Raw genomic sequence first — 26,116 nt, forward strand, 5'->3', positions numbered from 1 at the left:
AAAAATTTACTTATTTAAAGCTAAGGAGAAAGGAGGAAAACTCTATCTTAGTCGCGCTGCTTGCTAGTCTTTCTTGGTCCCTAGCTCGACTCGTGTTCTGGTGCTGTTCGGCCCAAGTTCGGGTCGAGCTCTGCCCGTGCGTGGGTCCACATCGGATTGACCTCGGCGCCGTTGCTGTGGTGCAACCTCAGCCCTCTACGAGCGCAGCCTATAACAGGGAGCCTGCCTATATAATATAACTCCCCTAGCCTAAGGATATAATATAGGCCTAACTTAAGTATAGGAATATCTTAATGTCCTCTTTTAGCTAGCTATTTATGGTTACTATACCTATATAAGCCCCTCCCTTGTCCCAATAGATAGACCAAGACATGCATCACTAAATTCACCTTTCTGTGCCCCTATTTCTTCCACTGTGCTCTCAAGCCTCTGCTTGAAAAGACAATTATAAGACAGCTCATACGAATACGGCGCAGTGGTAAGATTCTGTTCCAAGCTGAGATGGATAAAACCGCAGAGGACAGTCCAGACGCTCGGTCGAGACAGATTTCGGGGGATACAAACATCGGTCACGAAGGGCCTGCCATCTCAACAACTCCCGGCCGTTGAATCAGCCACCCGGGGCTAAAAACGGCAAGCACCGTCATTTACACGTGGCGTCAGAGGCACCGCTTAACCTCATCTTATTTGACTCTGTGTCTCGCCTCTTTCCTTTTCGGGTCCTGCTGAGCCGGGGCCGTCAACGCGACCAAGAGATTCCATATGACCCATGCACAACCCAGGACCATCGCGGCCGTTGTTCCCAGGCGAACCCACGCGGCACTATCCTCCCTGAGAACCGGAACTGTGATAGAACTCATGACCCGATTTCCCACCTCGGGCTTAGGGCTAACGTGCCAAAATATGGTGCCGGGACTAAATAGTTCATCGTACCCCAAATGACGGCGATCAAACGGGTTGCTCGCAGGATCCTCGTCGCCTCCCGGCTGGCATGCCCAAAAGACGACCGGGTAGGGAACCTCGACTTGCGTATACCCGGAGGCCCTCGGCTTAAGATAGCGGAGGTGAAGTGGCACTTGGGCGGTCCAAATCTGTTCGTCGCTAGAGATAGGAGGCGCCAGTTGAAGCAAGACGTTAGACCCCCATGTCTTGATGTTATACTCAGGAGCCTCTAGCTCAACTGGCAGAGTTGTATACCGAGAGGCACTAAGGTTCTTAGACGCCAAGAAGATCTTATCCTCGAAGTGGTAACGGTTGGCAAACATGGTTTTAGGGAGCGTGAGATATGCATACGGAGCGCACTCCGCGTCTTGAACCGGAGGCTTATTAGTGCTTAGCTTAAACTGTAACGTTGGATGGACGCCTATCGGCCTTAGAAACTCTGACGCAAACGACGCGTTATATAGCTTATGTCGTGAGCGAAAGATAAATAGAGCGGGGGAGGGCTCCTTTTGGTCTTCGAGAACATTTAGTATGCCGTGAAGGCCAACTCCATATGGCCCGAGATTAGGTGCTGAGTCCTTGGTGAAGATGCCCACCTCGGTCTGCCTCCCTGGCAAGACGAGGACAGTAATGGAATGCTCCCTCAAAGGCCAAAAGGCAGAAATCCAGAGAGCCCGATCGGTCGAGCTGTATGATAGGTCCAAGCTGGCGGCCGTGTACAAGGTGCGCAGGCGAGATTGGCAGATGGAGTCTGTGTCTGGGCAAAGGTCGCGGGTTGCCGATTCGACAGAGGCGGAGAGGTGTTCCAGTTGTTGGTAAAAGGACAAGGGCCCCCAGACGCCGCGCTCAGTCGTGTGAGCGGCGGTCCATGCCTGGGCCCGTCAAGTCAGCAAGGTCAGGGCGAGTTTATCCATTGTATTAAATGTACCTCTGTGGTCATGCAGTCCAGAGGCCCCATTATCTGCAGCATCTCGCATAGCTTCACTCTGCGGAGTCGTTAGCATGATGCGGCTGATGCAGCGCAGACCGAGGCGACCAACGGATCATGTGCTCGTTTGGCTGAGGGCGTCAAGAAGACACGCAGACCGGGCGACTGACGGGAGCTAAAGGGCTCGAGCGTGTCGTAGGCGTGAGGGCTCGTCCACGTTAGATGAAGCGCGTGGTAGCCCTGAAGCAGGCTGGCAATGTCCGGCGGCAGTTGGTCCAGGCCGACCGTCAAGCGGTCTTGGCGCACAACGTCGGCCGCGGGGCCCAGGAGGCCAGCTGGCTGGACATGAAAGGCCTTGGGGTCGACAGCGCCGTCTGGGGGGTAGACAAAGGTGACTGTTTCGCGCATAGTTGCCTGTCCGTTGCGCCCAAGGGAAGCTCAGCGACAGCTTGGGCGTTGTAGCGACGGTGGAATTGCAGTTCAACCGGTTCTACCGCAATATTGGGTACTCTCTGGGGCAGAGAATGGGCGTGTATTTGGCAGTTGAGGTCTCAAGGTCAGGCCGGCCTGATGTCGACGGCTGGCCGAAGCTGCAGACGGGCAAGCTCACGGGGTGCCCCGAGCTACCCTGGGAGGAAGGAAGTAGGACCACTGTAATGAGAAGTGGTCATCAGGGGCAAAGAGGGGTACAAAAAGGCCCATCTTTTGGGGCGAGGAGACAGAGAGAGACATAGACCTTATTAATCAATCTCTTAGTCTGTTCACGTTCTTTCTCCCTGGTAGGAACAGGCCCTAACGTAATCCACCCCCTTCCCGGTCAGACCCCCTACTCGGTCAGAAAAAGTCTCCACGCGGCGACCCACACTTATGGCAAGACAAACCGAGCACTATGACGGCAACGGGAGACCAATCGGTTCCACGCGAAGAACGGGTCCTGCTCGCCGTCAGGGCCTATCAGCAGGGCCAATTCAAAAGTACCCGCAAGGCTGCGGCCGCATACGACGTCCCTCAATCGACAGTATCTGATCGACTGCGCGGTGTCATTCGCCGACGCGACGTTCAGATGAACAACCTGAAGTTGACGGCGACGGAAGAGACTGCCCTGGTACAATGGATCTTGTCGATGGACGAGCGAGGGATGCCGCCGACAGTGGCTTACACTCGTCGGATGGCCAACTTATTGCTTTCGAGCGAGGCAAAGATCCTGTCGGGGAAAACTGGGTGCGGAAGTTTGTTGGCCGCCACGGCGAAATCAAGGCAAAGTACTCTCGCCGATACGACTACCAACGAGCCAAATGCGAAGACCCCCAAAAGATCCAAGGATGGTACGATCGAGTCGCGGCGACGAAACAGAAATGGGGGATTCTTGACGAGGATGTCTATAACTTTGATGAGACGGGGTTTCAAATGGGAGTCGCTGCAACGGCGAGTCCTTACCCGGTCTGACCGGCGAGGTCGGGCAGTACTCACGCAGCCTGGAAATCGAGAATGGGTTACTGTGATCGAGTCTATCAACTGCCAAGGTTGGGCTTTACCGGCGAAGGTTATCTTCCAGGGCAAGTTACACCAAGCAAGCTGGTACGAATCAGGAGTGCCCGATGACTGGCATATCGCCGTTAGTGAGAATGGCTGGACTTCCGACGACCTTGCTTTGAATTGGTTAAAGGAAGTCTTTGATCCGAATACACGGCGCCGTACGGTTGGTACGCATCGACTTCTTATTCTCGACGGGCACGGCAGTCACGTCACGCCGGAATTTGACAAGTACTGTACGGCCAATTCCATCGTAGTACTCCAAATGCCTGCACATTCCTCACATCTCTTGCAGCCTCTTGATGTCGGTGCTTTTCGCCGTTGAAAACCATATACGGCCGAAAGGTTCAAGAGAAAATGCTCGCTGGGATCCATCATATCGACAAGCAGGACTTCCTTCCCATGTACTTAGACGCTCGCCGACAAGCACTTTCGCCGTCGAATATCCGAAGCGGATTTATGGCAACAGGCCTTTTTCCGTTTGACCCAAACAGAGTATTATCGCGGTTACAAGTTCAGGTTGACAAAGTCGGTAACGATCACGGCGACAAGAATACTCAAGTCCCAACAAGAGCCTGGAAGCAGCCAAGACTCCGCATAACGTCAACCAGCTTACCACTCACGCCGAAAGGCTTCTTCAACGCCGGCCACAAAATACAGACTCGCCAGTTTCACAAGCTATCAACCAGCTTATCAAAGGATGTCAAATGGCCATGCACAGCGCCGCCCTCCTTGCCGACGAAAACCGGCAACTTCGGTCAGAAAACCAGCGGCGAAAGCAGAGAAAGAACAGCGCCGTGAATACATTGGCGACGGCGGTACTCTATCGGTTGCAGAGGGCACGGTTAGGATAAAGCAACGGAGAGAAGAAGAAGAAGAGCGGGTTAAGCGACGGAGAGTGGAAGAAGAGGAGAGGACTAAGCGCCGGCGAGAGAAGGACGAGCGGGCCAAGCGACGACAAGAAGGAGAAGAGCGGGCCGAGCGACGGCGACAAGAGAACGAGGAATGGTTCAAGCTACGGCGAGAAAGGAAGAGGAGCGGGTCAAGAAACAGAGAGCAAAGGAAGATGAGCGGGCCAAGCGACGGCGGGAAGAAGGAGCGGGACCAACGACTTATAGAAGAGCTGAGTGTCCCAAGACAGCGTGCACCACCACGGTGTAGTAAGTGCAGGTCTTTTGAACACACTGCCCGTACGTGTAATAGATAGTCCTAATCGAGTTACTTGTCTCTTGGAGTAAATATGTCGTGGTATTGTGCTCCGTTTGTCTCGCGTAAGGTGCGGGTCTAGTCGGTGGGGAATTTTTGACCGAGTAGGGGGTCTGACCGGGAAGGGGGTGGATTACGTTAATCCCTTTATTACTGCTCATGACGCACTATCAAACATGCCGTTTCCGCCCTGGAGCTGAGACAGACCCAGACCCGTCAAATTGGAGGGTCCGAATGATGAAGGCGTAGATTGTTGAGTGCAGCTAGCCCCTGATTGGGCCAGCCTAGCTTAGTAAGTCTGAGCGGCACGAGCCCTCAAGGCTCGTGCCCGCGCCCACAGCTTGGGCCCGCAATCATCAACTTCCTCTGCGACAGGCCAGCGTACATAACTACGTACACATTTTTGCTGGGGGGTGCCTGTGACTGTCCCCAACATAATAATAACTTGGCTGCTTCACGCCCGAATGACCTCTCTTTGCTTTGCTTCTTCGTTTCTGCCGGATAGGTTATCGCCGCTAACGCATGCAAGGGCTTGCCAGCGTCTATTCTTCGCATCGACAATATTCCTGCGCGATGCCTGCCGTCGCGCACGTGAGGTTCCGCGGCTGCGCCTCGAACAGCGACTTGTCCCAGTATGGAGAGTCTCGCGACGGCGGCCACTGCTTGGTGTCGGCCAGCACTCGCAGCGTTGCGTGCGTGTTAAAGGGCGTAACGAGCGCCTGCTCGTTGGCCAGCAGCCCGTCGCTGCCGTCGCGGGCGCGCAGCTGTGATGCCACGTGCGCCGGCATCAGCGCGTGCAGTACCGGGTTCTGGTGCTCGACGCGGCCGTTCTGCGTGAATAGGAAGTTGAGGCCCATGTGCAGCCCGTGGTCGGCGTAGAAGAGCACCAGCGTCTTGTCCAGCGTGCCGCCGTCGCGGAGCTCGGCCACAAAGTCATGCAGCTGGTCGTCGACGGTCGCGAGCACCTCGCCCGTTCCCTCGTGGCCCTCGATGAAGTTGACCGACAGCAGCCACGGACGATCGGGGTACACTTCGCGCACGCGCCGAGCAAACGCAAAGTTCCACGCATGCACATAGTCGCCGAAGGCGCACCGGCGCTTGATGCTGAAGGGCCCGTTTAGGTTGCCGTATGCGTCGCCCTGGAGCGCGTAATAAGGCGGCAGGCACGCCGGCCCCAGCATCTCATGGTCCAGTGCCGCCATCGATGTATTGCGCCCTTGGTACCGCGACGACCAGTCCTCGCAGCTCGTGTCGGTGCGCGCAACCACGTAGCCCGCGTCGCGAAACTGCTGCCACACAGGGTCGACGGGGCTGCGCTCCGTTGTGCCCGTGTACAGCCCACGACTGTTGTCCTCGGTGTTGAAGCCCACGGCGTGCGAGCGGAAGAACTGGTATAGGCGGCGTCGGCCGCGCTCGTGTAGCTCTTCGATTAGCTTAGAAGTGCGCCGCAGCCGTCGATGGAAATGACGGCGGGAAACAGCGTCAAAGTAGAGCAGCAGGATGTTGGGCCGCTGCGTCTCGACACCCCTCGTGCTCCGATGCGCCGGCGGCAGCGTGCGAGCGATGCGCAGCAGCAGCTTCTCGTCTGCGCCGCACCGCGCAATAACCGTCTCGGTCGATCGCGTGTCGAGGTGCACCGGCCCCGTGTAGTCCCGACGAAGCGTGCGGCGGACAATCAGCCGATTCATGACATGCTTTTGCTTCTCGAGGGCGGACCAGCTGCGCGTGTCGGGCAGCACATCGTACGAGACTGGCACTCCGTCCGGGCATCCGTCGATGGTCAGGAGTCCATCCTCCTGCGCGAGCTGCGCATCGAAGTCGACGGACAGCGGCGGGCAGGCCTGAGAGCCAGTCCAGAAGTTTTGCGCCCCCTCCGGCAGCAGGTCGATGAATGGCCAGTTTGGCTCGAGGAACCGACACGTCGCTGCATCGGCCTGGTAACGCCGCCCGAGGAATCCGTCTCGCCAGCGTGCTTTCTGGCAAATAAGGGTCGCGCCCATTAACAGCAGCAGCGAGACGACAGTGGTGCCGATGATGCGCCAGAAATGGCGCGAGCCACGGTAGAGTAGCACGATGCCAAGCAAGACGAGATTCAGAGGCACGCCAAGGAAAAGGAACACAAGCATGTTGTAGCCGCCGTGTTGAGGGAACGACTCGCCCCGGTCGGCCGCCCGGAGCATTGCCAGTTCAGCGAACAGCGTAACGCCGAGCGCGATGCGCCAGGCAGTCGGCAACCGCAGAGTGTAGACGAGCGTCATGGCGGCACTGTACAACAGCACGCTGAGAATAAGCTGGATCCCCAGCCTGGCCATGTTCTGCTTCATCCAGTCGAGCTCGCCGCCCGCCAACGAAAGTAAGTAGAAATGCGCCGAAGCGGCGGCGAGGCCGGGCACGGTGAGCGCCGCGTAAATGTATCGCCAACGAGGCATACGCGCTTCATCTTTGCAGCGGCCATGCTCGTTGTCGTCGATGTCACACCGACTGCGAGGGCGCTTCCACGACAGACTGCGGCGCCCGGGTTTTGTCACGGATATCGACTCGCCCAGATGCGTCGATGGCCGGCCATGGCTTATCGTCTTTTCGTGCGCCTCGGGTGATGCGGAAAACATGCCGGCCGACTGTTTTCCCCTTGTGCAGATACACGTTGCGTACGAGTGTGGCTTGCGTTGATGCGCAGCAATGCGTGAATGGATTTATTCTCACGGGACCGCTGGTGAAGCCGCAGTTGCGGTGCTATGCATTTGCCTTGAGGACCGAGAGCGCCTTTATCGCTTATGCGGCGCTAGGTGAGAGAAAGGGGGACAGCAGCGTGTTCTAGACTGGTGTTCCAGACTAACTTACCGCAACCACGGCCTTGTTTTAGACAGCGTCCTCTTCATAAGCGCCTCCCAGGCATGCTACGTAAGCGAGGGCCAGTATGTTGAGACTGAGATTCTCGACATCATTGACATGGCCACGGACGGCCCCGGCTTCATGCTTACGTTTGGTGACATCGTCTGCCTTCGGTCTGCCGACGTGGCTCGCTGGCCATGTTGTCCTTGACCCTGCAAGTGGTGGTCATCCCGATACCGAGCCCTTGACGATGCTCGACGGGTTGCGGCCAAGGGCTGGGGGATGGCGTTTACATAACCTTTACGCCGCGTGGTTTGCGGGGCGATCCCGCGTGCGAGATGAAATTTGGTGTGGACTGGAACAGTAGGTATAAGGGCACCGTCAAGTGGACAATTGTGCCTGACATCAATCAACGGCTGAAATAATTACTCCCGACTTCGTTTGTCATTTAGTTAACCGAAGAATAATAAGGGGCCAAGTGCGCACATTTCAACGCTTGGAGCCGGCGGGGACCTCCGGTCCCAATAGTTGCTGACCGTGAGAACAGGGGCATAAAAGGACTTAGTACGTAATGTTAGCCTTTCTGAGTCGTCACCGAGATGTCTTGGGTTGGTCACCGGGGTGGTGGTTCAGGAACTAAATAGAAAGTACCGTATCGTCAACTTCCTCGTGTAACCGGGATAAAGCCACTCACTGCGCGTTCAGGAGAACACGACAACAATGTGCCTCGCAGGAATTTTGTCGAGAGGAAGGTTTGAGAGGATCAGATCTCGAACGCTCAAAATATAAGTAATGAAGCTGCAGCATGGGATCTCTGCTAAGAACTATCTGCCGGACCAGAACCCGTCCTTGGGGACCTAGGAAGGGTCTGAAGATTATGATAGCTGCAGATCAGGGAGATCGAGCGGAAGCTGCTAACGAAGAAAACTGACGTGGCATACAGCAGGTGGCTTAAGGCTAAGGTTATACAGGGGACATGTTTTTGTGCCTCCGGTGATGGCGATCAAGTCCGAGACATGATCTGGATATACCCTGTGCTTACAAGATTATGTCTCATTCTACTCAAAGGCTGAATCCACCTCCTCAAAATGCGGTGCCACTGCCCCCCCTCTGAGAAGCCACCTCAGGGAGCATTTCTTGTGTACGCTGCTCTTAGCAGGACGCGTTAACCGGTGGCGACAACCACCCATCTAGCAATATGTCTCAGTGGCGCTTTCTGTCTCAGCCCACAAGAGTGTACCAAAGGTTTTCGTAGAGGCTTTAGGGATCAAGCCTGGGTCTGCAGGAGGACCCTTCTCGCCCCCTCATTATCAGCCCCGACACCAGCTCCGACGGCCGTAGTTGAGCCAAACGGGATTCCCCGGCCTATACGAGACGACCCCATTGATGGTCGCCGCGGAAGCCAGGAGACGTGACATCGTCCAGCGCGATCCCATCAGCACGGCCGATTCGGGCGCCAATGGCGTGTCGGACAATCCGCTCAATACATGAGGCGGAATATGTTCCAGCAAGTTGGAAGTATGTAGCAGGCAGGTAGCCTTTGTTATACTGACCCTGTCTTAACAACTGCTATATAGGGCACGTTGTGCAATACGTGACAGTCTCCTTTCTATTACGTCGTCTTAGTCTTGACTCCTGTTGGCGTCCTTTCCATGAAGTAAAGCCCTCGACTTTGCGTGGGAAAGCCTTTGTACAGAAGAAAGATGAGAGCAGCCTAGATGCGGCTACATTGTAGCTTAGACGCCTGCATTCTTCCCTCTTCCTGGCAAAGAACGAGTAGTCGCCCTTACAGGCTGTCATAGTTGGGCGCGCAGAGCACTCGGCCTTTCTGTCTAAGCCGCCTTATATGACAGCAACGACCATATCTAACAAGCACGTCGCCGAGTCTAGGCCATCCAATCCCTTTCCAGCCGATATCGTGGTCAAGGCACAGTGGGGGCTCGATAATTTCGCCTCCCTCCTGGAGAAACACGGAGGAACACATGGCTCATGCTGTAAGTGAAATTTCGCGCTGTCGCGTTAAGAAAAACTGGTTAGAAAAAGGTGTCCATGTAGCTACATGCAAAGAAGAAATTTATCCGACAAGACCGTCCCATGACCCTATCCTCCTTGCACCATCTCAGGTTGACTCAGGCTCGGAAATTTCGATCGATCGATTTCGAAGTCTGGGCTGACTTCTTCAACGCCTTATAGGCTGCTTTTCCTCCCGCCTGGAGACAATTCTCGGCCTCTCTGAGACCCTTGTTGGGGAACAGGCAGCCGTGCCATTCCCGTCTACACTTCCCAAAGTCGCCGTTAAAGGCGTCACAGTTCAGCTTTGAGCCACGCGCCGCCCGTCGCAGGTTGTTCCCCTTGGCCGCTTGGAGCTTTTCGTCGATACAGTTACGTGTCCCATCGAGACCCTTGTTCGGGAACAAGCAACTAGGCAAGAGTTTGAAGCATTGGGTAGGATCCTCGACGCCATCGCAGAGTCCTCTGCGTGCCCGTCGGAGGTTTTTGTTGGTCTTTTGGGGTTCTTCTGTCGGCATGTTCTCTTCGTTTCCGTCTGCCGGATTGCTCTCTTCGCTCTGCACGATGATCTCATCCCAGCACTGCTTCCAGGCCTCTAGCTCAGAAGGGCAAGGATCATCTTCCTCGGCGTTGCCTGACCTCGGCGTCGGTAAATCGGAGTTCAATGATGAAGTAGGCTGGGCACCAGAGTCGGCCGGTGTCTGGGAAGGGCTTCCCGGTGACCCAGATACCAGGCCACTCTCATCACGTGGCGTAGGGGCCGGGGACGCAAGAGCGAGGCCCATCAAGCTGGTGGCCAGGATGGCTGAGAAACGCATGGTCCTCTCGCTTTGGTGAGGGCGGCGCAATAATGTTGATAAAGAGTGTTGAGGAAAAGATTGTTTGGTTCCAATTGATGGATGGATGTTAGTGAAGGTGTTGAGAGTGGAATGAGTTTTTCATTTATCAGTAGCTGGGGAATTAAGAACTATTTATAATTGATTCCAAGTCTAATCTCATACCACGAACCATCTCTCAACAGTACCGGTGATGAGGATAGCATTGATCGCATCCCACGTCTGACTCCTAGTAATCTTAGTTGTGAGGAATGATAGGCCGGTCTCTTGAATCATCTGGCCGGCGAGACGTTGTTGCTACCTATTCGGTGCTGAGGCGACTAATAACCTAGTCGACCGACTCAAGGGCATTTGTTGGTCCTATCAAGGGCGCCGCCATGTCTACGGTACCGAGCAAGTCGCGATTTTTGAGGGTTACTAGCTAGGGAGACTTAGGACTCTACCAACACATGAGGAAGGCGACAATGTATGCCCCCCGCGTTTGCAGGAGCAAGCATACATGTCTCCTAGCTGACAGCCTTAGTAATGTTCTACGGCGAACGTCGCGCATATCCCGCACTAGTCCGGTGGACGCCGCAAATCATGAACCATTGCGAGTCAGAGAAGCAACAAGTTCATGAAGACAAACAGGTGCCATCCGTAGGGGTGATAGACGAAGGTGAATTTTTTGAAGATTTTGAATGAAGGATGAATCAAATGAATTGAATTTTTTGGATCTTGATTCAAAATCTTCAAGCTCCAATTTTCGCGATTCAAGTTGGGTTTGGGCCAATTCAGGCCATTCATGAATAGTTTGAAGGAATCCCCTAAACGAAGTGAATTTGGTGTGTACCTAAGCGATTGCAAAGATACCTCGAAAACGCCAATAAGTAGTATATGGTTTTATAGCCTTCTGGGAAGTCTCTCGATAATCTCGAATATTACAAAAATTAACTTACATAAATACTGATCCGCCCGTCCTAGGCAAATGGACCGAAAATAAGCACTTTCAAAAGCTCTGCCGAATCCTCAAAATATATCGGTCCAACGCGTTCGAATCCGCGATTGTACACAGTTACACACTTGTAGAGCCTCAATCCTCCGAAGCCTCCATTGTATCTGGACAGGGGGTTGATATCGCAGACTTATCGGCTTGGGAGGCAGGAGGTTTGGGGGGTAGGAGGTTCGGCGGGAGCCTCGGTAGTAGCCTCGGTGGGAACTTCCGCCGGAGCAGGGGGTTGAGGAGGAGGATTCTCGCCTGAACGCAGATTAGCATATACACAAACAATGAGGGTATATTCACACCATCTACCAGCTTGCCCGGAAATTGGAATGTGGTCTGGTCTTCAAATAATAGAGCGTGCCGTTGTTGGCGGCGTTGTCTCCCGTAATGGCGAGAAGCTTTGGCTTGAGCCTGAGCTCCTCAAGTGTCTTCTCAACTATCTCTACCTATCCCTCTACTTAAGGGTTTATAGCCTATCTTATGCTTTCTCCCGCTCCTATACGTTGCCGAATATATATATAAGGTATTAAAAGAAGTCCTATAGGTCGCGTCTACCCCTAGGGCCGCCCTTATCCTAGAATCTAGAGATCTACTATATCTAGGGCTCCGGTAGCGTATAGAGGAGCAAATACTACGCTATATCGCGATAGCTATTTAGGCCCTATTTCTTATCTATTATAAACTTCGTTTATAGCTAGCTAAGGAAGAAGTAAAAGGACTTAGGCTTACCGTCCTAAGTCGGCTAAGGGAGCGGCTTCCGCGTTAATAGTGCCGCCGCCGTAGCCGGCGTTATAGAGGTTATAGGGGTTAACGCTAGTCTCGTAGACGGCTCCCTTAGTATAGTAAGAACCTTAATCTTCTCGCTAGCTATCGCGCTTTTAATCGCTTCTAAGATAGCTATAATACTTTCTATCCGCTTAAGGGGTAGCGGGGTACTCCCTTAAGGAGGCGGCACCTTTTCTAAGGAAATATTTATTAAATCTATTAATTAATAGCTTATACTATTACGGAGTAGGCAGAGGTATATATATAGGTGCCGTCTATAGGATAATATTAATAAGCTATATAGAGCTCTTTTATACGCGGCTAGCCCGCCCCTATATATATAGGATCCGGCCCTCTATATATAACTATATAGCTTAGGCTATAGCCTAAGCCTATTACCTATAATAGTTAAAGACTCTTATATTTATACTTAGATAGGTATCTCTTAAGGTCTTACTAGGTTTTAGTTTAACAGCGATAAATATTATATACTAATAGATTAAGGGACGGCCTATAATTATAAGAAGGCTTAGTAACTTAAAAATCCTACTTCTATAGACCTTTATTAAAGGAAGCTATAATATTAAAGCGGAAGGGATAGTCTAGCTTCTAGGTAGAAGTTAAGCGTAGCCCTATACTTAAGGAAGCCCGCTATAAGCTACGATTATATATAAAATAAATTCGCGATATAAGGGAGGCCCTATTAATATCTCGCTTATATAAGCTTAACCGTTTAATAATAACGGCACTATTATCGCGAAGAAACCCTTAGACGAAGCTATATACTATATCGTAGGAATTAAAGCCCCGCGACGGCGGTAAGCAATTAATTACACCGTCTCGAGCGTTAAGGATAGCAGCGTTAGCGACTACGGCGTCGGCGGCGTCGGCGATAGGGGCGTTGTTAGCGTTAAGAAGGTTAAGAAGAGGGTCTATTACGGTAATTAGGATAAGTTAGCACCCCTAGCTTCCGGCACCCCCTACTTCCGGCACCCTTTATAGCACTAAGGTAGGTATATTCTAAACGTAATTAAAGCCGTATTTTAATATTACGATAATTAAATTTAGTGTTTCTAGCTACTCTAGCTACTAGCTATTATAAAGAGCTTTAAATCCTACGTTCTAATTAGCTATAGCGGTAGCTAGCTTAGCGTGCGCAAGCTATTTCTTTATCTTTATAACTTATTTAATTTATATAAACCGCTATTAGGGTCCTAAGGGACCTTTTTATTTTAAGGCTATAGACGATATAATTAATACTCTAGCTACTATATTCGAAGCTAGGAGGCTATAAGCTACTAATTTTACTTATTAAGGCTATAGCTAACCTTACTAAAGAGTAGTCGGATCGTACGGTTAACTTAACCGCGGTTTTCTAGCCCTATAATAAGGCGACGGACTTCTTATAATCGTTTAAGCGTTTTAAGGGTATTATAAATAGCTAGGGTACTAGAATTCTTTCTTTTTAACGGCGTTAACGGCGTTAACGGCTACGGTAAGATAAACCGGCTTAGTAAGGGCTTTACTATATTAACTAGCTATAGTCCTAACCTACGCTACCCGCCCTTAATATTCTTTTTAGTTAGACCGGCCTACCGGGCCTAATAATATACTTAGAGGAAGGTAGCCTTACTAATTAGCGCTATATCGTTAAAAGATACGATTTTTTAAGTTAACGTCGGTAGGCAGCCTTAATTGGCGAGAAAACTAAGATATTAAGAGGTTAAAGAACGTAGGAAGAGTATACTAGTAGAAAAAGAAGATAAATACGATTCTTAAAGCATTTATATATAAAATCGTCGGTCTAATAGCTCCTATAGCTATTAACGATAAGGAGAACGTTCCCCTATAGGTAGCGCTTTATTTAGGGGATAAATACCTACTTAAGCTATTAAATAGCGATAGAATCGCTTATCTAGCCCTTTAAGGAAGTAATAAAGTCCTAATCCTTTAGAAAATTAAGTTTGTTAAGGAACTATTACTATTAAAGGTCCTAGCCCTTAAAGATTATAAGGGGGGTTAAGGCCTAGCTTATTATAAAGACGCATTTAATAATTATAGTCTAATAACGCGATCTAAGCCGCTTCTTAATAGCCTCCTTTTTCTTTAAGCTCCCTAGCACTAGCCCGTTATAGCTAAGGCCCTCGAGGATGCCTATTTCGTCTATATTAAAGCGTGATTCCGGTAGGATTGCCTATATAGCTAGTAGCTTAAGTAATTAAAACTATTCCTTAATCCCGCTAATAGAGGCGCCGTTAATACGGGCAGAATTAAGAGATTTACCTTTAATCGTGCTAATCTCTAGGTTTCAGGCTAAAAAGCTCGAAACTTAGTATTTTCTAAGTAAGCGGGGGTCTCTACTAGCTAAGGTAATACGGCTAGCGAATTCCCTAAGTTAATAATACGTTAGAGGCAGCCTAAGGGCCGCTTAGGCAAGAACCTATTTATAGAGGTGTTTTTCCTACTCTTAACTAAGCCTTTAAGATGCCTCTTTTGCCTCCTTTATAGGTAGGGCTCCTTTAAGACGCGTCTAAAGGGTTATTCTTAGAATACCCTACTTACGACTAGCTTAGAGCTAAGGTATACTATTATTAATAGCTTCGAGCGCTTTTTAGAGCTGGTTTTCGGTATATTTAGAAAGACGAGGCATCGCTAATTCGAATAATACTTATTTTATAATTATTAAATAAGAGATACACGAGAAAACGCGGTCACGATATAGTAGGTAGTCAACGCAATGGTGATGTGGGGAGGTGCCGGAAGTAGGGGGTGCCGGAAGCTAGGTGTGCTGACTTAGCTTTAAATTTATGTGTGGATAAGTGGGTAGGTGTAGGTGGGCGCAATGTATGTGTGCGTGGACGAGGGCATTTGAAAGGTACGGATACTTGCTAGGCCGGGCGCGGTACTTTAGGCGGGGCGGGTTGGCGGGTGTACGTACCGAAAAAATGGGTCTGTTGTACGAATAGTAAAAGGGCGTTGTATAAATAGCTTTACTCATTTTTAATTGTACTGTACCTTGAAACGTCTGGGTGACAAGGCATCGGGTCAAGTCCCACTTTCAGCAGGTGTCGTCACTGCGCGCACATGTAATTACGACGCATGCCAAAACATGTGGAAGTTGAACGGGGAACATGAAGGCGGGGGGCATGCCAAGCTGGTCCTTGTGCGACCATCACCTGGTTTCCCCTCATTCTATCAAGAGCGCTCCCTTCTTTCGGCGGACAAAGACTCTTGGCCAAGCATCGCAGCACAGGTCAAACCGAGAAGGCCACGAACGTCCGGCTAAGAGCAGCTCCAGTCTCGCGAAATTTCAGGATCCTCTAAAATTGAGCTCTCTGCAATGGTGAAGTTCGCCGACGAACACTGTCAACGCCTCCGCGCCATCGTCGACAAGGCCGTCTCATCGGGACCCGGCGGCATTCCCGGCGCGACAGTAGTTGTGTTCGGTAAAGATGGGTCCGAGCCATTTGCCTATTCTGCTGGCAAGCGAGGCCTCTGTTCCAAGGAGAACATGACGCTGGACAGCGTGTTTTGGATGGCATCGTGCACAAAGATGCTTACGGCCTTGGCGTGCATGCAGCTAGTCGAACAAGGCATCCTCCGGCTTGACGATGGCAGCCAACTTGAGCAACTCTGTCCAGAGCTCCAAAAGCTGAAGGTGCTCAAGCAGAATGGGGATACGGAGCCTAAACAGAATGGCATCACCTTGCGTATGCTCCTCACGCATACGGCAGGCTTTGGGTACTCCTTCTCCAATGAAAATATTCGAGACTGGGGATATCCCGCCGGCATCGACGAATTTTCTGGCGACATTGAGGACATACTCCAACCTCTGCTATTTCAGCCCGGGGAGGGCTGGGCGTATGGCGTAAGCGACACGGTTCGTTTATATCAACTGTCTAGCTGATGCTGAAGTCTAGGTCGGCATCGACTGGGCTGGGCTTGCACTTGAGCGAGCCATGAAGATGCGGCTCAACGATTACGTCCAGGACAAAATATGCCTTCCTCTTGGCTTGGAGAATGTCAACATGCTTCCAACCCAGTCAATGAAAGACAAATTGGCCTACATGCATCAACGCTCGCCCGACGGAAGTCTTGCCGCCCGCGATCATCTCCTTCGACGGCCCCTTGTCGTTCAGTCAAGGGAGCAGAGGGATGCCATGTTCCAAAGCGGAGGGGCTGGCATATTTGCAAAGCCGCAGGAGTACTGTCGTAAGGAAAACAAGTGGAATCCCCCCCGACCAACATGATGCCTCTGACAAGTAGGGCGATTTAGGGATCCTAAGCGTGCTCTTAAATAACGGCATATGCCCGCGGACCGGCGCGAAACTGCTACAGCCAAAAACGGTAGACGAAATGTTCGAGAACCAGATACCAAAGCTCCCTCACTTCGCGCGACAAGGACTGGGAAGCGCCAAGCCCGACCTGACGAATCCGGTCCCCCATCTCTACCCAACCGAGGCGGATTTGCCGCAAGGATGGGGCCTCAGTTTTATGCTAACCGGAGGCGCGACGGGTCGTTCTTCGGCAACAGCTTATTGGGCGGGTCTGGCAAATCTGTACTGGTGGGCTGACCGCGAGAATGGCATAGGAGGCCTGGTTTGCACGCAGATTTTGCCTTTTGGGGACTCTCGAGCCTATGGGCTGTGGACTGAGCTCGAGAGCGCCGCATACCAGGGGCTCAAGGGTCAAGCTTGATGTGCCATATTTTTGTATATTCTTATCAATTTGCAATCGTCTAAGCGCAACAGCGCCAGGAGTCGGTGTTTCTTCATCATATACCCAGGGATTCAGCCTCGACACGAAAGGTATCAGGATAGAACAAAAGAGAATTGACAGGATGGCGCTGGATCCTGAATAGGTACGCTTGTAGACGAAGATGAGACGTCTCCAGCAATGCGTGTACCAAGTGCTCACCGCTGTCTTACATGTAGAGAACAGAAGCCACTTGACAGCGTTGTGGCCGACCCTGAGATGAGCATTGGCATAAACACGTGCAGATGTGGTCTATACACGACACCTTCTCATTTCTTCTCTCGTCCACGATGGCAAGAAGGGACATGAAACCGTGAGCATGAGGACGTGTTGAGACAGCGAGCGTACCGGGGTGTCAGGGATACTTCAACGCTACGCGTCGAGGCGTCCACTCATACTCAACGCCTTCGGCGCATCAAGTTGGCTAATCACGACTTCAATCTCTCAGTCCTCATGCCATACTCTTTCAAGCAGATGGACTCCTCGTATTAGTAAAATACAAAGACTAGCTTGCGGATTACAGCTTTGCGGGTTCTTCTTGAAGAAACTTCGCTGGGACAGGAACCCATACCGCTCTTATAAACTCAGCAAACCCCTTGCCCAAGCTGTCAAGTCGGCTGGAACTACTCACGCCCCGCCCCAGGAGACCGTAGACAACGAAATGCACGGCGAATATGTTAGGCATCTCCACCCGCTCGATAAAGTACCAGTCCCTCCAGTCCTTGCGCATGAGCTCTTTTACCTTTTCTCTAGTCAGAAAAGACCGCAGCCAGTCGTATTGCTCCGCGCTCTCTACGAACAGCCCGATGTTGACATTGCCTGCCTTGTCTCCCGACCGGCCCAGGACGACATCACCCAACGGTCGCATCGTCCTGGGCCCAAAGGAATCCAGCGAGGACGGGTTAGCAGTTTCGTAGTTGTCTCTATCCGCCACAGGTTCTGTAATCTTGGGCGGCCCGACTGTAAACCGCCGCTGAGGCCCTGCGGACTGGGAATCGAGAATCGTGACTGCCTCGTCCAGTTCTCCCTGAGAGATGACAGCCGGAAAATAGCCCAGAAATGGTCTGGGGAATATCGTTCGGTAGTCGAATGAACAGTTCATCCCTATTAAAAGTTAGCTTCGACGAATCCCACACAAGCAGCGGCCACGAGTCATTCGTGGGGCCCAGTTTGTGCGGCGTTTGCGAAGGACATCGTACCAGGAAAATGGGCCATGAAGCAGAAGTTCCAGGCCCCGGTCACGGTGGTGACGGCATGCCGATCCCTTGCTTGGGCGAATACGCGCATATAAGTCGTCGACGCGAGCTGAGAATCGGGATTCTCCTCCGAGACGCCGACCCTCTGAAACTCGAGCACATCAATGTCGTCTAGCGTTCCCCATTCCTTGAGCTTGTTCCGGATCTGAGCTTCCTGAACGTCCCATTTGTGGTCAGTGCCGTAGCCGGTGGCGTTGATGAGAATCTCGAGCTGATATCCGCCCCTGTAGAAGACGGCAAGCTTTGTTGTCGGCGGCGGAGGGTGGCCTTTGACTCCGGATACGTGCACTCGATTCTGTGCCTGGTAGACAACCTTGACTCCTGTTAAGTCGGCCTTGACGTCGCTGTTGAGGTAGATGTTGCCTTGAAGCTCATATAAGAGCTGGCACTTGACGGTGTCGGCAGTCACAAAGCCGCCAAGAGCTTCGTGTTTGGTCACAACGCACTCTCCGTTGGCCGCCACCTCAGCTATGGGCAGTCCAAGATCAACGAATGCGCTCGGGGGATATTTGTAGGCTCCAGCGAAGTTTGCCCCGGTGACGTAGGTAGAGCACTCGATCAGGTGCCCAGCCACGAGAGCACCAGCCAGGGCGTCAAAGTCCGACTCTGCCCATCCATACCACCAGGCAGCGGCGGCAATCACGGGCGAGGCGTCTGCGACGCGGCCGCAGATGACGATGTCGGCGCCTAGGTCAAGGCCGCGCTGAATGGCGCGGTAGCCGAGATAGGCGTTGGCGGAGAGGATAGGCATGGTGGCTGGGTTATCCAGGAAAGTGAGCGTGTCCTTGGCCAGCTTGACGTTTTGGTTTCCGTTGTCCAGGTGAAGTGCTGCCGATGACGGGGCAGAGCCGTGCCTCAAGAGCGAATGGACCTTGGGCATCAGGTCGTCGCCATCGACAAAGGCAACGCGCAGCTGGAGGCCGCGCTCGGCAATCTGCCAGAGTCTCTCCATCAGCTCGAGGCCCAACTGCAAGGGCGAGGTCTATTTGGAAAGGGGGCAGTAGAGTCACTCGTTGACGCACCATGCCATGGACTTTTTCGGCCAGGCCCGTTGGGTTGAGCGACCCTCCGTTGACAACAATTTTGATGCGCTTCTCGTTGACGACGTCAAGGGACATTTCGATGCCGGCGAGGGCAGTCGGGACCCAGCCGGGGTGGGACTGGTCCGTCTTTCGGAGGGCGTCGTTGCCCAGGGTTCCCTCTGGTTGCGCATCAGCTTGATTCCAGGACGGCCGGCGACAATGTCGGCGAGTGCACGGGACGAACCTGCTAAATAATCACCCGTGATGACATCGACGGGCCCATACGTGGCTTGGTTGTACATGTGGATGCCCTGGTCGGCTGCGGCGGCCTTATCAGAAGCAGCGACACAGCTCGACTCGGCGGGCGCCACTCACTGGATGCGCCAGAGCAATTGGCGATCCTGACGGGACGTCGGGCAGACACAAAGGGCGGCATGGCGAAAGATTCAAGCTCAAACCATGGAAGAATCGCAGCGGACACTTGGACGCCGGGGGGTTTGAGAAACGGGCCAGATTATGTCTTCGCGGATGTTGGACGAAGCCGTTTGTTGCCGTCTCTCACTCGGTACGAGAACTGTTGCCGGATTGCTATACTGACGGCGGCACCGTTCACGTTAAACTCGCGACGCAGCCGTTGATAACGGAGGGGATGCATGATGAGGAGACACGCCGGTCAAGACAAGTTTATTCATGTCCGGCTAGCGGCCGAATCCGCATTTAGTAGAAACAAATAGATGGTCACATCACATGATGGACCACGACCATCGCCCAAGAGTCTTTCGCTCCATGTCTTGATGCCTTGCAACATTGCCCAGATTGCGGGGAGCGGACCACGAGCCGAGGCTCGCAAGAGTAACTCGCTGCAAGGCGTTTTTGACCCGTCATGTCAGGATACGGAGTGGCGACGAAGGCTCGTGTGAATGACGCCGAGCTCGGCCGGAGCACGAAGGCGCAGAAGTGCCCCCGAAGCCTTGAATACATGTGGCTACTGTTTAATAATGGCTACCTTTGGATGATGGATTGGAGCCTGTCTTTCATCAGCCTCCCCGGGCAAGGAACACATAGTTTCGCCGCCGGTCCGTGTCCCGAGCATCGGTTATGCCACCCCCAGATGATATCACTTTTTGATGCTGCGCAATAGCCGAAGCCTCGCTGCTCCACCCCCGCGTCTGTGCGCGGCATTTCGGGGTTTGTGCTTGGGGTCCACGGACCCGGCATTACCGAACGAGCCAAGGGAGTGTCCCTTCGTGTTGTTGGTGTCCAGACCTAGAGCAATACAAATTTTTGATCGAAAAGTATAGCGACAAGAGGCTATTCCGACGAAGCCAGTTCCCTCCTTTGCTATGTACCATTTCTGGGAGTCATGATCGTTTTTCTTTTCCATTCGACTGTCATTAATCGCCCAGTCGAAACGGCTCGATTTCATTCGCGCCGCGTTCGAAAACCTCTCGTTTGCCGCTCTTGGGCCAAATGTTTCAGCCATCGACCGGCTGCAATAAAGAGCTGCCCCTCACAAGCGTGTCCATATCCTCGGGCACGAGCGCAAGAGCTTGACGAAGAGAGCCCTTCACCTCATGATGCTCCCCCCGACCTGGCACTCATGACTTGTTCTTCTTCTCCGGCCGAACCCTTGGGCGTCCTGGCCGTCGTCGCGGTTGCACGGTCTTCCAGTACTCTGCCACCACTTCCGGCGCCGTCTCTTCCACTGCCCTGCACGACACCCACGAGTTTTCCTTGGGACTGTAGCCCACCCATTCCACCAAGAGTCGCTTGCGGTCGGGGCTGTGCTGGCGGACGGCAAAAATGTTAAACAGGCCCGCGTCCGTTGGGTTGGTTGGCCGGCCGCCTTGCTTTACCCAATACTGCAAGAGGTTCTGGAGCGCATCCGCGTGCAGGTTTGTCTCGGGCTCCCACGTGAACTCGCCCTGACCCCAGTCAACCCGGATTTCCATCGAGTCGCCGACCCAGCGATGCTTGACGAGGCGTTTGAATGGGTATTCCTGTTCTTCGCCTTGGCTCTGCTTGTCTTCGTCTCCTTCGCCTTGGGCTGCTTGCTTGTCTCCGTCTGGCTCTCGCTCCGTCATTTCCTCGCGCGCGTCGGATGGTGCGGGCGTGTGTAGAAGGGCCTGCTTTGGAACAGGGGACATTGCTGGCGACAGCGCACTCAAGCCTGGGCGCTGGGGTTCGCTGCTGGCCTGTCGATGCTTGCTTCCTCGTGGAGTCGCGATGCTGGCACGTCGATGGCTTCGGTCAGCGGCATCGACGGCGTCCTGGTGACACTGTGAGCATGGGTCCCACGCATCTTGACCAAGGGCAGCCGCAAACCGACCTGTTGCGCTGCCGGCTCCTGCAGCCGGCCCGTCGACGACTGGCAGGCTGCTCGAGCCAGAGGCGAGTTTGCTGCGGGCCATGCCCTGGCGTCGGCCGGCAGCTTTGCGCTCGGCGTTGCAGGAGTCCCTTGTCGGGAAGAAAAGATGCCCGCCAGCATGACTCCCCACGCAGCAACTGACGGATTTTTTTTTGTGTGGACGACTGACTCTAGCGCGGAGATGACGCGTGCTTCCAGTTCAAGTCAAGGACGGCGCACGTGATGGCAGACGGAAAGCCATCTCGGACCAACTGGGTCTAGCAAAAGTTGATGTCCACACTTGGCAAAAACAACAGCGCTCTAACCAGCAAGTAGCCATCCAGCTTCTGGCTAGAAGTTCAGGCGCGAAGGATGCGGCACCATCGAAAAAAGAAGGGTCTGGCCGGGGATTGAACCCGGGACCTCTCGCAAGCTGAGCTCAAGGGTGTGACCCTAAGCGAGAATCATACCACTAGACCACCAGACCGGTGAAGGCGAACCGCCACATCACGTGATGATTTGATGCTCAATCGTAACACCACATTTGGTACTTATTCGTGGGTTTGAATCTGCTTACTGTGCATGATCCCATTGAAACAAAGTTGCAACCCTTCTGTGCTTTGTTGAAGCCCGCCCATCCATCCTTCACGGCAGTCACTATGATAATCGTTTACTAAGGCTCCTTGATGTGTAATATGGAATTTTTACTTGGACATGTCTAGTCCAACGCTCAAAGAGCAGCGCCGAGGGAGGATACGTAAAAACAGTCGTGTTCGGCCAACATGTTTGGAACCACGGGCTTATAGGGTAGGACTCGCTCACGTAAGCATCGCCAGCTGGCTTGGAGATCGAGACCCACCCGGCCACCTTCCCGTTTGCTTCTTTCGCCCCTTTTGCATCATGCTGCATTCTCATTGCGGCATGCCGCGTTAGTAGCGACAGGAACCTCTGGCGAATCTGACCCTTGGGCGACACTGGACTAATAAAAGGGCAAATTTAATGGTCGAACGCATTTCCGAGCTGTTGGGCTATGGGAGGGCCACGGTACTAAACGGCACCACATTGCGACGTTCCAGATGTAGACAGTCGCAAGCCGCAACGATGACGTATACGAAGCCAAAGTCATGCTTTTTGTGTGCTTCTTCATTCGCCACTGGCAACAAGTAGATAGCCTCGTTTGGCACCCTTGGCAATCTGTGCAATAGCCCCGCTGCCGCAGCTTCGGCATCATGAGCGCCCCAACACCGGCACCGCTGGTTGTGCATCGCCGCCATGATAAATCGCTGCTCATGGGCCTTCTCCATGCCCTCATCAGGCCCTTGCGACCGCGTCTCGTAAAGGCCCACCACAAAGACCTCTCAAGCTCCGAATATCCACGCCTCAGCCCCCCCAAGAAGCTACTGCGAGACCACGACGTTAATGAACGGTGCGTCGACAACATATGGATCTACGATATCGCGAAAAGGGTCCAACGCGATAAGGACCCGACCAACGTGGAAAGAGGGCATGGCAAGGAAGCGGCGCGACGAATATATTACTTCGCTGGCGGCGGCTGGCAGATGCCCCCGAGCCCTCACCACTGGTCATTTGCGGGAGCGCTCAGCAGTCGCCTACCGCAAACAACCCTGAGCCTCATCTCATACCCCCTTGCGCCCCAGTGCCCTGCCTCAATCTCCATGCCACGCCTGAAGACGCTCTACAGCACCATCATGGAGCAGTCTGCGGACAAGAATGAGCGCGTCATCATCGCTGGCGACAGTTCCGGAGTAAACATTGCGCTAAGCTTGGTGCTTTGGGCCCTTGCGACCGAGGCGCAAGGAGAAGCAGCAAGTAAAGGCCATCCGGCAGCCATAATGGCAATCTCGCCTACCACAGACCTGCGGCACGTTAACACAGACATCCGAGCTGCAGCCCGACACGATCCGACCTTGACAGCCCCGTTCATCGACTCGACAGCCGCAGCCTGGTGCGGCACCAGAGATCACCCGGCCTGGAACGGAGGCGGAGAGCGCGCTCAATGGACTGCAGAAGACCCCCGGGTCTCACCCATACTGGCCCCGATTGAACGCATCGTCGAGCGCGGCATCCAGATGCACGGCGTCATCGGGACTTTTGATGTATTGGCCCCAGAGGCCATGGTCTTCATGGAAAGGTGCCGCGAGCTTGGCGTCGGGGGCAAGTGGTTGGTGTGGGAGGGCCAAATGCACTGCTTCCCCTTGGCCTTTCGCTATGGCTTGAAAGAGAGCGTTCAGGCTGTGGACTGGATTGTCGACGTCCTAGGCCAAGTCTGACAACTGCTTGATAGACAAGAAGCGGACTACCCAATCGCAAAACTTAGGTCTCGGTTAGCAACGGCAGTCGCTCAGCGTCCGCCTCTGGCCTCAAGACGGTGCCATCGTCATCCCGGAATCTGAGAGAAAGGCTGGGCGTAAGCGGATGGGCAAGTCGCGAGTGCAGGCATCCTCGCTCACCTAACGTAGCCGGTAAAGGTGGCCGGCCAAATCGACCCCAAGTACGTAATTGTCCATTCCATAATGCCCGCTCGGCCGTAGTTGTCCGTGTATAAGAGCACGAGGAATGAGACACCGACACCGGTGACGCAGGCTACAAGCACATTATTCACAACACACCTTCCAGAGTTGTCAGTCCAAACTCTGGAGTCGAATGGAGACAGGGTCAAGACTCAGCGGCAGCAGGGGAAGAGAGCGAACCATTTGCGCAGACCGGCAAAGGGCGACGACTTCCACGTCTGATCCCACCACACAATCTCGGTCGTGTGCGCACTCAGGCCCAGGCCGCCAAAGGAGCCAAGCAGGAGAAGCCAGTGCGTGGTCTGCTCTCCGAGAATGTCAAAGATGCTGAGGAGCAAGAGGCATGCCACGGCGCCCAGCCCCGACACCAGCGCGACAAGACCGACAGCCTTTCTCCACCATGCATCGTCGACGAGTCCGTAAAACCGAGGCGAATACCGGACGTGATGTACCGCAGCAACTGTCCCGACAAAGCACACCGACGTGAGAGTGCAGCCGGTGATGAAGACAGGCTTGAACTGATGCGCCGCCATGTCGCTGATGAAGGGGACCCGCGGATTGATCTGGCCAGGATACCGCGGCCTGCCGAGCGAGAGCCAGCGAAGCAGCAGAATGGTCAAGGTGCTGAACCATGAGACGCTGGCGACGATGGGGAAGTAGTGGAGGCGATGGCACGCCCTGGACATGGGAAAAAAGGAGGTAAAGTCGACAGGAGTCATGTCTGCGCGCAACCGGTAACCAGGAGCCTTCAGCTTCCAGAGACTTATTAGACTGCACAGGACACGGCGTGGGAGGGAGGAAAGTCGAGGTCCATGATCTCACGACCACGCCATTTGCATCCCTTTACGCCGTCCACGTGACTGGAGCAAGCAGAGTAGATGATGGCGAGCACAGTATTGCGACTGCAACTTGGTGCTCGTTTTCTGGCGTGACGACTTGCCTTGTTCTCCATTCACTCGGTCTAAAACGGCAACAATCCATCCACCCCTCATAACTCCGACGGGGGGGAATAACCGCCGTTGAGCATGCCTCGTCTGGTTTCAGTCAGCAACGGGCACTTGAATTATAATGAGTCGACTTGGGGTTCACCTTTGCCTCGGGTTACGTGGAGCTCCCGAACAGACGAAGCTAGCAGCAAAAATCCCGGCTTTACTGTATTCAACCCTCCCATAAAAGATGCACTGGCAAACGCATGCCGATGTGCGACCGGCCATGTAGCCGAGCAGTGGGGAAGGCCCGGCACCCACAATGCTTAATTAACCTGAATTTGCATTTACGTTGAGCACATACGGCCACACCTGCAGGAACATAAATACTCGATCCCGTCAAGCTCATGTCTAATGTTCAAGGTCTGCATTTTTTGGCCACCTATGCCTCTAATTCTAGACACGTGTTCCTCCGATTTTAGATAACAACGAACTATACATCTAGGCTACCCCGCTATCGCTAAGTTATCTAGTTAGCCCCCGAAACGGAGTTCTATACGCAGCACCGTTTTATACGTTTAGTTTCCTAGATACTACCGACACCGGTAATTTAACTAAAGAATACGTATCGTAGTCTACTATACTTACCCCCTTAATAGCGGGTTATAAACTTAAGGCCTACTTATAGTACGTTAGCTATATTTATATAGGAAAACGTAATAAGATATATATAGAGTTATAAGTAATTACTGCTCCCCTCTATATATATTATCTAACTTACTCTTTACTCTTTACTTTATATCTAGGACTTCTATAATATATAGTTAGCGATAAATAGTAATATATACTTTATAGGCTAGTTAGCTATACTAGCTAGTAAGTAAGATATAAGGACTAATTACCTTATTAATTAAAGCTCTTTTAAAGAAAGTATTATTAGACTTTAAAGGGTATTAAGCTAAGTAATATTCTTTAAGGTAAGGTAAGGTTTAATTAAAGAAGTAAAATATATTAGTTTTAAATATAAGATATAGTATAAGGAAGGAAGAAAAAGACTTTTAAAGAGAGTAAGTATAAGAGGCTATAGTTATACTTAGTAGACCTAATAGTTATATATAAAGGAGCCTACTATAAGGGCTTTTACCCTATATAGGCCTAGACTAGGGTCTAAGCTAAGTCTATATATAAGCGGCCTCCGCGCCTATATAGGCTAGGCCTATACTTCTCTTCCTTTTCCCTTTTATA

The 26,116-nt window shown here is 52.7% G+C and overlaps 9 protein-coding genes and 1 non-coding gene across 10 annotated transcripts; 3 read left to right on the plus strand and 7 right to left on the minus strand.

Annotated features, from left to right (window-relative positions):
* Window positions 1–683: 683 nt before the first annotated feature.
* Window positions 684–2,278, minus strand: HRG_00001 (PIG-X / PBN1 domain-containing protein; the record flags this gene model as incomplete). The annotated part of the gene is made up of 3 exons (XM_044858472.1): window positions 684–1,814; window positions 1,871–1,928; window positions 1,983–2,278. The coding sequence occupies 3 exons, from the start codon at window positions 2,276–2,278 to the stop codon at window positions 684–686; spliced, it is 1,485 nt and encodes a 494-aa protein (XP_044724872.1).
* A 481-nt stretch (window positions 2,279–2,759) lies between these two features.
* HRG_00002 (DDE superfamily endonuclease domain-containing protein) lies at window positions 2,760–3,728 on the plus strand (the record flags this gene model as incomplete). Its single annotated transcript, XM_044858473.1, has 1 exon — window positions 2,760–3,728. One exon carries the CDS (start codon window positions 2,760–2,762, stop codon window positions 3,726–3,728), a length of 969 nt encoding a protein of 322 aa, XP_044724873.1.
* A 1,423-nt stretch (window positions 3,729–5,151) lies between these two features.
* HRG_00003 (uncharacterized protein) lies at window positions 5,152–5,397 on the minus strand (the record flags this gene model as incomplete). Its single annotated transcript, XM_044858474.1, has 1 exon — window positions 5,152–5,397. One exon carries the CDS (start codon window positions 5,395–5,397, stop codon window positions 5,152–5,154), a length of 246 nt encoding a protein of 81 aa, XP_044724874.1.
* Window positions 5,398–9,570: 4,173 nt separating this feature from the next.
* HRG_00004 (uncharacterized protein) lies at window positions 9,571–10,269 on the minus strand (the record flags this gene model as incomplete). Its single annotated transcript, XM_044858475.1, has 1 exon — window positions 9,571–10,269. One exon carries the CDS (start codon window positions 10,267–10,269, stop codon window positions 9,571–9,573), a length of 699 nt encoding a protein of 232 aa, XP_044724875.1.
* Window positions 10,270–15,374: 5,105 nt separating this feature from the next.
* HRG_00005 (beta-lactamase domain-containing protein) lies at window positions 15,375–16,732 on the plus strand (the record flags this gene model as incomplete). Its single annotated transcript, XM_044858476.1, has 4 exons — window positions 15,375–15,902; window positions 15,955–16,246; window positions 16,311–16,381; window positions 16,454–16,732. The coding sequence occupies 4 exons, from the start codon at window positions 15,375–15,377 to the stop codon at window positions 16,730–16,732; spliced, it is 1,170 nt and encodes a 389-aa protein (XP_044724876.1).
* Window positions 16,733–17,306: 574 nt separating this feature from the next.
* On the minus strand, window positions 17,307–19,503 carry HRG_00006 (acyclic terpene utilization family protein atuA domain-containing protein; the record flags this gene model as incomplete). The annotated part of the gene is made up of 5 exons (XM_044858477.1): window positions 17,307–17,893; window positions 17,989–19,012; window positions 19,068–19,246; window positions 19,312–19,386; window positions 19,443–19,503. 5 exons carry the CDS (start codon window positions 19,501–19,503, stop codon window positions 17,307–17,309), a joined length of 1,926 nt encoding a protein of 641 aa, XP_044724877.1.
* Window positions 19,504–20,665: 1,162 nt separating this feature from the next.
* On the minus strand, window positions 20,666–21,214 carry HRG_00007 (uncharacterized protein; the record flags this gene model as incomplete). Its single annotated transcript, XM_044858478.1, has 1 exon — window positions 20,666–21,214. One exon carries the CDS (start codon window positions 21,212–21,214, stop codon window positions 20,666–20,668), a length of 549 nt encoding a protein of 182 aa, XP_044724878.1.
* A 595-nt stretch (window positions 21,215–21,809) lies between these two features.
* Window positions 21,810–21,901, minus strand: HRG_12051. The gene has a single exon. It is a non-coding gene; the product is annotated as a tRNA-Pro (tRNA).
* Window positions 21,902–22,643: 742 nt separating this feature from the next.
* HRG_00008 (alpha/beta hydrolase fold domain-containing protein) lies at window positions 22,644–23,705 on the plus strand (the record flags this gene model as incomplete). The annotated part of the gene is made up of 1 exon (XM_044858479.1): window positions 22,644–23,705. One exon carries the CDS (start codon window positions 22,644–22,646, stop codon window positions 23,703–23,705), a length of 1,062 nt encoding a protein of 353 aa, XP_044724879.1.
* Window positions 23,706–23,748: 43 nt separating this feature from the next.
* HRG_00009 (frag1/DRAM/Sfk1 family domain-containing protein) lies at window positions 23,749–24,664 on the minus strand (the record flags this gene model as incomplete). Its single annotated transcript, XM_044858480.1, has 3 exons — window positions 23,749–23,824; window positions 23,886–24,044; window positions 24,126–24,664. 3 exons carry the CDS (start codon window positions 24,662–24,664, stop codon window positions 23,749–23,751), a joined length of 774 nt encoding a protein of 257 aa, XP_044724880.1.
* Between the last annotated feature and the right edge of the window lie 1,452 nt (window positions 24,665–26,116).

The sequence above is a fragment of the Hirsutella rhossiliensis genome (assembly GCF_020360975.1).
Source record: "Hirsutella rhossiliensis strain HR02 chromosome Unknown scaffold00001, whole genome shotgun sequence".
Taxonomy (NCBI): domain Eukaryota; kingdom Fungi; phylum Ascomycota; class Sordariomycetes; order Hypocreales; family Ophiocordycipitaceae; genus Hirsutella; species Hirsutella rhossiliensis.